This window comes from Mandrillus leucophaeus, unplaced genomic scaffold (genome assembly GCF_000951045.1).
Source record: "Mandrillus leucophaeus isolate KB7577 unplaced genomic scaffold, Mleu.le_1.0 Scaffold49, whole genome shotgun sequence".
Lineage (NCBI taxonomy): Eukaryota > Metazoa > Chordata > Mammalia > Primates > Cercopithecidae > Mandrillus > Mandrillus leucophaeus.
The window spans coordinates 316,321-328,944 of NW_012105253.1; the positions used below are offsets into that span (position 1 = coordinate 316,321).

The 12,624-nt window shown below is 38.0% G+C and overlaps 1 protein-coding gene across 8 annotated transcripts in view; it reads right to left on the reverse strand.

Annotated features, from left to right (window-relative positions):
* SSBP1 (single-stranded DNA binding protein 1, mitochondrial) overlaps positions 1–12,624 on the reverse strand; it is a 44,100-nt gene that overhangs the window by 31,200 nt on the left and 276 nt on the right. For 4 of the 8 annotated variants that reach the window (XM_011995426.1, XM_011995427.1, XM_011995428.1 and 1 more), the window contains exons 2-7: positions 12,047–12,113; positions 9,028–9,088; positions 7,530–7,670; positions 7,247–7,334; positions 5,680–5,768; positions 1,054–1,198 (exon numbers count right to left, since the gene is read on the reverse strand). In XM_011995426.1, the coding sequence (XP_011850816.1) occupies positions 1,155–1,198; positions 5,680–5,768; positions 7,247–7,334; positions 7,530–7,670; positions 9,028–9,088; positions 12,047–12,070 (447 nt within the window). In that variant the 5' untranslated portion in view covers positions 12,071–12,113 and the 3' untranslated portion in view covers positions 1,054–1,154. Of the gene's footprint in view, positions 1–1,053; positions 1,199–5,679; positions 5,769–7,246; positions 7,335–7,529; positions 7,671–9,027; positions 9,089–12,046; positions 12,114–12,234 lie in introns of those variants that run through there. The other 4 variants (XM_011995432.1, XM_011995429.1, XM_011995434.1 and 1 more) reach the window with 4 other exon arrangements.

Here is a 12,624-nt window from a genome sequence, read left to right on the forward strand (position 1 = left end):
CTGGAGACAGAGTGGCCTAGATAGTATGAGAGACTTCTACCACTTGAACAAAACAACCTGCACAGTGGCAGCCAACCTCTGGGACACAGCAGCAAACCGGCAGGCAGACCTCGGGAGAGCTGATGCAAACGTTAAACAGCAAAAGATGCATGAAAAACTGAGTTCATTTCATCTTTATCGGTAAATTATTAGTATTCTAAAATTTCCTGAATCTTGTAATAAAAAGTAAGATTACATGATGTACCTAACGATCCATATGGAAAAATAAAAGGAAAATGTAGGACCTAAGACTCTAAGGGAGGCACTGACAGAGGTTGTTAAGAGGATCCTCTTCTACCTTCCCTAAGAAGAGTTCTGCAGAAGACTCTAAAAGGATAGATAAGAGGGGCAGAGAAAGATAGAATAGAACCACAGCTCCTGTGGCATCACCTGGAGATGAACGATTTCACCTCTAACTATATTTCAGGTCCTTACTGCTGGCAAACTATGTTTCATAAATGCTACTAGTGAAACTGTCTGAAAACAAAAGATATGAAGAAGGTAGGTTAGTCTTAAAGATGTTTAGGTTACACACTAACCACTGCTCAGCAACCCCCTTCAATTTGCCTGAAGCTTAGAATCCCATTGGGATGATTCATCTACCAGTGCTTACTGAGTGGCTATTCTGTGTAAAGCACTGTTTGAAGTGCAGGCAAACAGAAGATTCAGTCCTTGCCTTCACGTCTACAGAGCAAAACGGTAAGAAAATCAGTATTTACAAACATGGGATAAATGTCTCACATACAGTGATGCTCAGTAAATTCACTGAGTGGACAAATCAATATTGTAAGAGAAGTGTATACAAAAACCAGGAGACCTTCCCAAAGGATGTTTATCCTTTTGCCATACCACAAAAGAGCCTGAAAGTTTACTATTTTGTATGCCTGTACACAGAAACCACCCCTAAAAGAATAAACAACTAGTAAATGCTGTAACAGATAGTAGCTACCAAGATTATACCACAAAAAGGGGAGTGAGAACGACAGTCAGAAAAAAGATTATCACTCATTTTATGTAAAAGAGTATTTTAATTCTTGTCCTTGGGAGCGATAAAGATTATACATGACTTGGAAATGAGACTGTACCCAATGATGGCCGAAGAAGAATCATCCTTTCTACTCCTTCTCTTTCGTCTGGTCACTCAGAAATATAATATTATCTGTAAAAAAGCCAAAATGTCAATATTAATTTCAGAACTCTTTCTCCATCTCATTCAATAATTCTCCTCTAATACATACAACTTTAGTGCTGTTCATTAAAAGGATTTTAGACAAATTTTCAAAATATTAAATAACTTGCTATGCTCATGAGAGGTATACATACAGTTGGCATAAGTGGAGCTAAAAGTTAGGCACTGGCTGCTTTTCTAATAATTCAGATTTTGTTAGAAGAGGTGGGATATTTCTTGTCTTCCCTGAAAAGAAGATAAAGCCTTCTTAGAAACAATTTCCTGCAAAAGAACTGGTCACAAAATTGGATGCTTGCAATGGTCAGGCAGATGCCATGACACCAGGCAGCACATCCTCAGAGAAAAGGATAAAAGTATATCACATTCTACACTCTGGAGGTCTAGAGAAAGAGTAAGAGTCCATATGTGGCCCTCTTAGCAATGACAGGATTTATTGATGTTTTTAACTTTAAAAATTCAAATAGAAGAAGTTTTATTTTTAAATTATAAAACAGAATAATTTCTTTTTTTCCTTTGGAGATGGAGTCTCTGTCACCCAGGCTGGAGTGAAGCAGTGTGATTTCAGCTTACTGCTGCCTCCCGGGTTCAAGCGATTCTCCCGCCTCAGCCTCTCCAGTAGTTGGGATTACAGGTGTGCATCACCACACCCAGCTAATTTTTGTATTTTTAATAGAGACAGGGTTTCACCATGTTGGCCAGCTGGTCTTGAACTCCTGACCTCAAGTGATCCGCCCGCCTTGGTCTCCCAAAGTGCTGGGATTACAGGCATGAGCACTGCACCTGGCCCAGAATAATTTTAATATACCAATTCTTGGGAACATTTTTATGAATCAACATCACAGAGTTGGCATTTTTATCCAAAAATATCAAACGTTGCTCTTAAAATGCTATTCCAGAGGGAGTTAGCTAAAGATAAACAAAACAACAGAGGCAAGTAGTAGTCATCCTTCAGTATCCATGGGGGGACTGGTTCTAGGACCTCTATGGATACCAAAATCCACAATGCTCAAGTCTCTGATATAAAATGGTATAGTAATCACATATAACCTATGCACTTCCTCTTGTATACTTTAAATCATCTCTAGATTACTTACAACATCTAACACAAGGTAAATGGTATGTTGACAGCTGTTACACTGTATTGTTTCTCTTGTATTTTTTGTTGTTGTATTATTTTTATTGGTTTATTTTTTTCAAATATATTCGATCTGTGATTGGTTGAATCCACAGATGCAGAACCAAGGGACATGGAGGAATGACTGCATTTCCTTTATAATTCCAAAAGATCCAGATTCTTGTAACGATAAAATTATCCAGCAAGGACTGAATATTTGTTCATGACCATAATCTTCCAAAAACTAGAATGTTTCGGTCTAGAATGGTTACTTCAGAAGAGACTATTCAAATATCACTGTGGAAAAAGCCAAGAGTGCCATCCACTGGTGGTGATTTTTAAGTTACAGATAGGATCCCTAGGAGAAAAAAAAAATCACCAATATAACAGATCAACCAATAAGCTCTATTTTCTTCAATTCAAATGTCACTAAAGAGCTCAATTTTGCCATCACACATAAACCTAAAGTAAACTGACTGTGCTAGTGGAACCTAGTGACAAGAAAAAAACAAAACAGCAGATCATCTGAAATGCTGCCATTTGGCTTGGTTACTAACAACACAATAATCCGAACAATCTAAATTTTGCCCACACTCTTGGTTTACATTGGGACCCACAGGAGGGTAGGAAAATACCTACAGTGCTTTTCAAGGTTAATAAACTTTCAAAGAAACTTAGCAATAAGAAAACATATGAGCATTCTATACAACAAATTATAAATTATTAATAAGGTATGGTGGTTAAGACATGAACCCTGGAGCAAAGGAAAGAAGAAAGATAAAAGGAAAATCTAAGAGACTTAAGGTAGAAACCATGTAATATAATGTATGAATGTTTATGAAGTAATCAAGGAAATTTGAACACTATGATATTTAGTTAAAAAATTAACAGTAATGTATCAATATTAGGTGTGATAATAGCGCAGTAGTTACATTTTCAAAAAGACACCGTATCTTCTAGAGATCCCTATGGAAATTTATGAATAAACTTATGTCTAGCATCTATTTCAAAATAATCTAGGTGGACAACAAGTGGCTGGAGGCATGGATATAACACTGTCCATAAGCTGATACTGAAGTGAAATGGTAGGAGTTCATTTCACTATTCTTTCTGCTCTTATATATGTTTGACATTTTCCATAGTAAAAAAAAAATTTTATTTATTTATTTTTTTTGAGAGAGTCTTGCTCTATTGCCCAGGCTGGAGTGCAGTGGTGTGATCTCAATTCGCTACAAACACTGCCTCCTGGGTTCAAGCAATTCTCATGACTCAGCCTCCTGAGTAGCTGGGACTACAGACACACATCACCAGACCTGGCTAATTTTTGCATTTTGTGTAGAGACAGGGTTTCACCATGTTCACCAGGCTGGTCTTGAACTCTTGACTTCAAATGATCCACCTGCCTCAGCCTCCCAAAGGACTGGGAGGTGTTAGCCACTGCACCCAACCCAAAAATTAATTTTTAAAAATATTATCTAATTTGAGCATATCTCAGAAGTTCATAAACTCAGAGACATTACTATAGTAAAATTTAGTTTATTGCCATGTATTTATTTTAAAAAGGTTTCTTATTTCTTAGTATTTATATCCATAAAAACAAACAAAAGCACAAAAAAATCCATAAAAACAAAAGCACAAAATTCACAGTGTCTAATTTTAGCAATTTACTCAAGAAGTGAAAAAAGCACTACTTATCTCATTTAAAGACATATTTCCAATATAATTTAAATACATTAAAATTATTTTGGTCAATTAGGTACTAAAAACAACTTTAATGATAAGTCAATTGAGGAAAATTTGTTATAGAATTGTTTTAAATATTTTAAAGTTTCTTTTATGTATGCATTTTTGTTACAAATAGGGTAATACAAAATTCTTAACTATACCAAATATTATTAAGATACACTTCTGAGAGGAAAATAAAAACAGTAAAACAAGTTCAAAGAAAAAAGAATAATGTAAAATTTCCAAATGCTGAATCGGTATTTTTTACAGGATAGCAGGTATCACATTGCTATGCTATTTAGATTCCATTAATACACTGAAAAATAACACAATTTTATATTGAAAAAAATGTCTTAATGTCACTTGCAGACATCCAGAGGAGTATATTATTTTCAAAATTCTTACAGCATTTTCAAAATTCTTACAGCATTTTCAAAATTCTTATAGCATTTTCAAAAATTTAAAAACTCTTTCCTAGGGGATATCTTGTTCATCTTCTTTAACCTTTACATGTACATCTTTTCTATGTTGTACTGTATTTTGTTTAAAGAGAGTATTAGGCCGGGCATAACGGCTCATGCCTGTAATTCCAGTATTTTGGGAGGCTGAGGTGGGAGGATCATTCGAGCCCAGCAGTTTGAGACCAGCCTGGGCAATATAGTGAAACCTCATCTCTACAAAAAAACTGACAAATTAGCCAGGCGTGGTGGTGTACACCTGTAGTCCCAGCTACTCAGGAGAAGGCTGAGGTGGGAAGATCACCTGAGCCTGGGGAGGTAGAGGCTGCAGTAAGCTTGTGATTACACCACTGCACTAAAGCCTGGTTGACAGAGGGAGACACTGTCTCAAAACAAAAACAAAAAAAGAGAATATTAAAAACTTCCTGGCTGGGCGCGGTGGCTCATGCCTGTGATGTCACAGCTTTGGGAGGCCGAGGCGGATGGATCACCTGAGGTCAGCAGTTCAAGACCAGCTAACATGGTGAAACCCCGTCTCTATGAAAATTACAAAAATTTGCCAGGTGGTGTGGCACACACCTATTACCCTAGCTACTCAGGAGGCTGAGGCAGGAGAACCACTCGAACCCGGGAGATGGAGGTTGCAATGAGACAAGATCGTGCCATTGCACTCCAGCCTGGGCAACAGAGTGAGACTCTGTCTCAGAAAAAATAAAATTTAAAAAAAATCTCAATTTCAAATAGAAATTTCAGCATACTAAGTACCAAAGAGGTTCTGAATAAATCTGCACACTCACATTAGTGTAATTCTTATCTTGGCATATGCTTCTTTCTGGTTAGGGCTAGAGCCTTCCAAAAGACAATACATTCAGTTTTGGTAATTCTCAACAATAGGTACTGGGATGGACAATTCAGTTTTAGGCTTTATTCAAAAGTTACTGGTGACTAAAACTGTGAGTATAAAAATAATTTTTTAAAGGAATGGATAAATGTAGAGACTCTTACCATGTAGAGAAATCAGAGTCATGGACATCTTCTAGTGAGTTGCCTTACCTCCTAAGTACTGGTACTCTTAACCTAGTTAGTTACAAGGTAGCCAAGCTTTTGAAAAAGAAAAGGAGAAAATAGAAAAACAGCTATTTTCACAAGCTTACCAGCTATGATAGTTGTTGCTTGTCGCCTCACATTATTTTTATCCATGTATTCACCATAGTCTATTTTCCCTTCCAAATAAATTCGAGACCTGATATAAATAAAATGTACAGTTTTTAGTTGAGATCCTAATATGCGTTATAAGAGTCAGGTCGGGGTGGTACTGACTATATGACAAGGATGAAATATATAATCGTACATAACCTAATTTTTGCTACCACTTCTCAAGGTTCAGGATTAGAAGTACTGAAACAGAGTGTACAAACAGACTTGGTAACATCTAGGTAAAACAGACAATGTTTTCATCTGTCAGCTATTTCTCTTATGGAAGTTAAAAAATGAAATAAAACAGTTCAAAGGGCAATTTAGTGGCAACCTTTAAATCTCTAGGAATAATTTACAATGTATCATTTTCCTTGACCTTTGATTTTGGAGTCCCTAACAGACTTAATTTTCATTTATTTATCAATTCTTTTCTATGACCTTAGAAATTTAGATGATTAAAATTCAAAATATGAATTTGTAGCTTAGTATAATATTACCCTGAGTTAATTACTAAGACTATTTCTACACCGTATCAGCTTAGAGGTAATTACTAAGACTATTTCTACACTATCTAGAGGCTAAACTAGGTAACAAACCTAACCATGATTTTCAAGAGTGGAAAAATGACAATAGCACCAGTTTTGAGAGTCTACCACCACCAAAAAAGTACAACACAGAAAGATCAGTGAAATGTCAGGTGCTCCCCACCCCCACACACACCCATCAATCAGTAAGTGGGAGTGTAGACAGTTCCCTTGAAATACCTTATATGTGTGTGTGTATGTGCACATATTCATAAACACATACATAAAGGGCAATGAAGATACATAGGAAAAAAGCTATACAGTTATTGAAATGAAAAATTTTAGTGATTGCTAAATTCTTTTTCATGAAATTTGTTTTATTTCTATAAAACAAGTACATTTCTAAACATATTAACTATCAATACAACTGCTGTTACACACACCATTTTGTCCTTCTATGAGTCTGGAAAACATACTTTTTACACATACTCAATCCAAGCCTTCCGAAAGGGAACTATTAAGCCTATAGAAAATCATCAAATATAAAATAACAGCCATGAAGATGAAGTCAGCGTGTCAGGCTTCAGACGTGACAGGTTGTCTCCTGGAACAGCATGTGGGAGCCAACAGGCAAGGAGCCACACTCAGCATCCCCGGCCACAGAGGCACAGCAATTCCTGAAAGCAGATGTTCCACTTGCTCAAATGCCACTTTGCCTTCTCTCCTGCCTCATCTATTTCTATTTATGTACACACCCTGTTTGCCCTAAACTGTAAACTCTTAGAAAGCTAAAACTATGTTTTACGTACCTTTTAATTAGTCACACATGGCAACACGCCATGCATATATAGTATCGAGGACTTAGTAAATACCTCTTAAATTAATACAGTCATTAGTAGTACTCAGGGATTTAAGAGGCTACACACTACTTGCCATGAGAACACTTCTTATCAGTTCTTTAAACCATTCAATCCATAAGATCCTTCCTTCTTCAACTTACCCCTTTTTCACATACTGATATGCCACGTCTCTGAGGCCTGGCCGGAATACTGATATTCTGTGCCATGTTGTCTTTTGACTGACATCACCTAAATCACAAGAATAGGAAACTGGTTACAAATGCCAACGGACAACATGCCCAGGAAAACCAACGTCACAATTGCTAAGAGAACAAACAGAAAGACAGATCTTGTTTAAAGTGGCTTATCTCTAAATTAGACAACTGGCAGTAAATAGTATCTATTTATTGCTGATAAAATTAAACCCCCATCTTTTCTACTCACCCATCTGGTAAACTTCACTGTCCCCTGATCGCCACATCTCATTAGTCGCTAGAGAAAATATTGTGACTGGATTTTTTCCTTCCACCTGTCTCAAGACAGGGTCCTGACCCACTCGCCCAAGTAACTGCACACGATTCAGGGCTGAAACACAACACCAAGACCAAATGAGACACAGAACCTGCTATAGACTGAATATTTGTGCCCCTTCCCCCAAATTTGTATGTTGAAGCTCTAACCCTCAATGTAATGGTATTTGGAGGTGGGGATCCTTAAGAGGTAACTAGGCTTAATGACGTCATGAGGGTGAAGCGCCCCTACAGGAAGAGTTCAGAACTTTCTGTCTCTACCATGTGAAGACACGGTGAGAAGGCAACCATCTGCAAGCCAGGAAGACAGCCCTCACCAAGAGCTCAATCATACTGGCACACGAATCCTGGAGTTTTAGCCTCCAGAACTGTGAGAAATAAATGTTGGTGAAGCCACCCGGTCTATGGTATTTTTTTTTATAGCAGCCTCTAAGCTGACCACTAAAGAAATCCACACCCAAGATTGAGAGAAATGTCCAGAAGAAATGCTATAAGTATCACTGCAACTTCAATCTCTGTATTAAGTAAAACCCAAGTTCTGGAAGATCAGAAAATAAGTTAAGGAATGAATAAGAAGAGGTTGCGAGAGCAAAGAGTGTTGTCAAAAAAGAAGAAAAAGCAAAGAGTGTTGTCAAGAAAGAAGAAAATACTCATAGAGAAAGCAGCCCCACGAAACAAACTGTAAGCTCTAGATCTTAAATTCTTCTTTAAGATATCTTTTTTAACTGACTGTGGAGCTAAAAGAACAAATCTGAGATCTGAAAATCTTTATAAATACAAGGGAATATTTCTGTGAAGAAACAGTATCTTTTATAATCTCAGCCTAATATAATCTGGGAAGACTCAGATAACCAAATATGACTCAAGGAAATTCTTTTTTTTTTTTTTTGAGACAGAGTCTCACTCTGTCGCCCAGGCTGGAGTGCAGTGGCGTGATTTCAGCTCACTGCAAGCTCCGCCCCCCCGGTTCATGCCATTCTCCTGCCTCAGCCTCCTGAGTAGCTGGGACTACAGGCGCCCCCCACTACGCCCGGCTATTTTTTGTATTTTTAGTAGAGACGGGGTTTCACTATGTTAGTCAGGATGGTCTTGATCTCCTGACCTCGTGATCTGCCCGCCTCGGCCTCCCAAAGTGCTGGGATTACAGGCGTAAGCCGTGTGCCCGGCCAGAAATTCTGATGCAGGACAGGGTCGACGAGAATGAGTAGTAACTGGCTGATAAGGAGAATAGGGGCTCAGTTTATACTATGTCTCCACAGCCTGATGGGTCAAGGCTAAGATCTGAAGAGCAAACATAAACTAAAAGCACAATGATAACATGGTGAACCCAACCAGCATACCTCTTCTACAGCACATTTGAGATTGGCAAATTACTAAAAATAACATTTTAAACTTGGAAATTAGCTACTTACATCTTTCAAGAACCAAACTGGTAGCTGTTTCGGACTCATGTCTTACAAACTGACGAAGTACCTAAAGAAGAACAAATGAGTAACATGGCTTTAATTTTTTAGGAAAGGCAAAAGCAACGGAAGAACTACTCACATTCATTCACCATGTAGTCAGTAATTCCTGTAAATTCCAGAAGAGAAGAGAAGCTCTTCTCATGTTCTCCCAAAAGAGTGCCAGAAGGACCCGGCAAACACTTCACGTGCAGCCCACTGCAGAAGCCCAAAGGTACAGGGAAGGTACTAGAAGGCATGCTCAAGAGTTACTTTATAGTACTCCCATTTATTTTGCCACAGTCCCCCTGATTATGGCACTTCTGTGTTTGCACACAAAAGGAAAAGTCAAAATAATATGACTTTAACATTACAGAGTATGATAATATTTGTAAATCCAACCTGTACCTAAGAGTTGCTGCCAAGTATTTTCAAAATCCAGCTTTCATTAGCTGGAGAGACAAAAAGTACGATATATATCCAATATATACATCCTCTAATTTTTTTTTTTTAGTATAAACAACTGCTATATTATTATTATATTTTGGTTACAGTAGACTTTAGAAATTAAGAAATTTAGATCCAACATGGGTACTGATTTAATCCATCATTAGGCCAAAGGAGAGTAAAAAGAGATGTTTTATAATTAATAATTTAATAAGTAGATTCATTAATAACATACGCAATGATCAAACAAGTGTCAGGAGGTGTGGAATAAATGCAAAGCCTCACTCTCAGGCATAACAACGAGCTAGTTTAGAGGAGGATCCCCAACCTCCAGGGTCAAGGACTAGTAGAGGTCTGTAGCCTGTTAGGAACCCGGCTGCACAGCAGGAGGTGAGCGGCAAGCAGTGAGCAAGCATTACTGAGATCCGCCTCCTGTCAGATCAGCAGGGGCATTAGATTCTCATAGGAGTGCGAACCCCATTATAAACTGCTCATGCGAGGGATCTAGGCTGTGCACTCCTTATGAGAATCTAACTAATGCCTGATGATCTGAGGTAGAAAAGTTTCATCCTCAAACCATCCCCGCGGCACCCGCCTCCTCCATGGAAAAATTGTCTTCCGTGAAACCAGTTACTGGTGCCAAAAAGGTTGGGGTCTGCTGGTTTAGAGAATGAGAAATAGGTTAAATCCTAATAAAACAATACATTCTTGAACTAACCACATGAGTGACTTTCTGACACAGCAACAGGAACATATTCCAAAGTCAGATTCCCTGTGTCTATGTAACTGCCTTCCCCTGGTTGCTCCTTCAGACCTTAAAAGGAATTAGGATGCCTCAAATATGATTAACCTAAAGTGTTTCATTTTAAAATCAGCAAAAATTATGATAGGTAATATCTACTTCACAAGGTTATCGCAAAAATTAAACAGCTTCAGTAGTGAGCTTAGCCTAATACAATTTCTATAAATATTTCATGGGAAATTTCATGCTTTCAGTGCATCAGAAAAGGTCTAATAAATCTGGTTCTTTGATTAAACACAAAGATTCGACTGTCCAAGTCAAAATCACATCATTGTCGGAAAAGGTAGTCACTACCACATAATAGCAGCAATGGTTACTATCAGCTAAGAGATTTATCTATTATCAATTATAAAACTAAATCTACAAGTTATGTAAAATTATCCCCACTTAGAGCTGAGAAAACAACCCCGGAGAGACTGCATAACCTGCCCAAGATCCCGCAGGAAGTATGTGGCGAGTGATCTCAAGGCCCAGGCCCTTTGACACCAATGCTACTACTTTCCCAAAGCCCCTTGCTGCCTCCTGAATTTCAAGAGCTACTGTAAAGATGGGAGTACACATCACTGAATACAGAGTTGAGAGAGCTAGCCATTCTATCAGAGAAACATTTTCGAAGTGGCAGTACTGTTAATATAAAAAGCAGAAGCCCACCAATCAAATAAACACCAATTCCCAGGGTGCTGTTGGCTATCTAATCCTATCACTAAACTTAGGGGCACAGTGTGGGTAAGAGAATAAAGATATGAGTACAACATACTATAGAATCAAACTGCTAATGAGAACCTGTGTCATGATTCTGGAAATGTACTCATTTCAGTGCTCAGACAAGCAAGAGCTCATAAATCTTACATGATAACAATGTCTCATTTGGGGCACACAAAAATCAAAGCCTACTGGAAAAGATTAGGAAAGGATTATTTAACTTGGATACTTTTTAAAATTAAACTTTTAACTCTTATTTAAAGACATTTTAATACTGTAACATTAGTGTTAAGTAATAACTTTTTTATGTTTCACATTTCAATACAGAAAAAATAGATTAAAGATACATACAGGTTAAAGGGGGGATCCAAGAATATAGGATTAAGGTGGGAAAAATGACAGAGTCATGGAGGAACTGATTCTTCATTGATCTTCACAGGAGGATGGGGAGTAGGACAGCCAAAGAAGAATCTACAGGAGTTGGTGCCCAAATGTGGTAAGTGAGGAAAAACGGTAGTCTAAGCTGGCTCAAGGTGGGCTAGAGTGACTGGAAAAGTGAGGAGCCATATTAAGTGGAATGAGAAGGCATTTTCTACATAGTGAAATCTGTGGTGACCATTCAGACTTGAGCTGCTCAGGGTGGAAAGATGGGGGAAGAGGAACGTTTAGCAACACAGGAGGTAGACGGTCAAAAAAGCAACTACACGCCTTAAGAAAAAAGTTGGAACAATGATTCCTACAGTCTTTAGGTCACTAAAGACCTATAATGTTCTCTCACTGCTTAAATTCAAGCCACACACACACGTTTTAAAAATTAATGATTCCTATTACATATGTGAATAAACCTGAACTTTTTTTTGTTTTAGTGAACATAATTTACACTGGCAAAATTTACACTACCAATCCTCCATATCAGTTGAGTACAGAGGTGGATGGGTGAGCTCAAAGGTCTTTTGCCCTGTAGTTAAAAGCCTGAAGAAGTCTTCTGATCACCGCTGATAGTAATACATCTCAATATTAATACAGACAAGTGACTACCTGTAACACAGGTCTTCGAAACATGGCTTCTATTTTCTTTCCTTACAGTCTAATCTTTAGGCTCTTCCTAAAGGAAAAAAACAAAAAGATAAACATTACTTCTTATGGCAAAAGCACAACTCACCAGTCCTAAATTCCTAACTGCATTCATAATTCTTATGCACTCCAATTTTGTGACCACAACGTACCAACATTCCTGCACACCTGATGAGGATTCCTTCCTCCCTCCCAAATAAACTCACACCTGTATGTCTTTTTGGTCCCAAATAACTTCCTCTTCCTCCAACCCAGACAAAATTTTGATTGTGAGTTAATCCCACTTCCAATCCACTTCTTCTCAAATCTGATTACAATGCAAGCTCCCCTAGGGCACAGATTTTTATCTGCTTTATTCACTGCCATTTTCTAAACTTCTAAAAAAGTTTAGGCATAGTAAAGGCTCAAAAACTATTAGCGTCACCAAGGGACTTATATCTGAAACCTGTTGCTGAACAATTACTGCCTTCATCTCCGTTAGCAAAGACCAAGCAGCGTAGAGATCCCCGGGCTAGCCAGCCACACCGTGGGGAGAGGTGGGC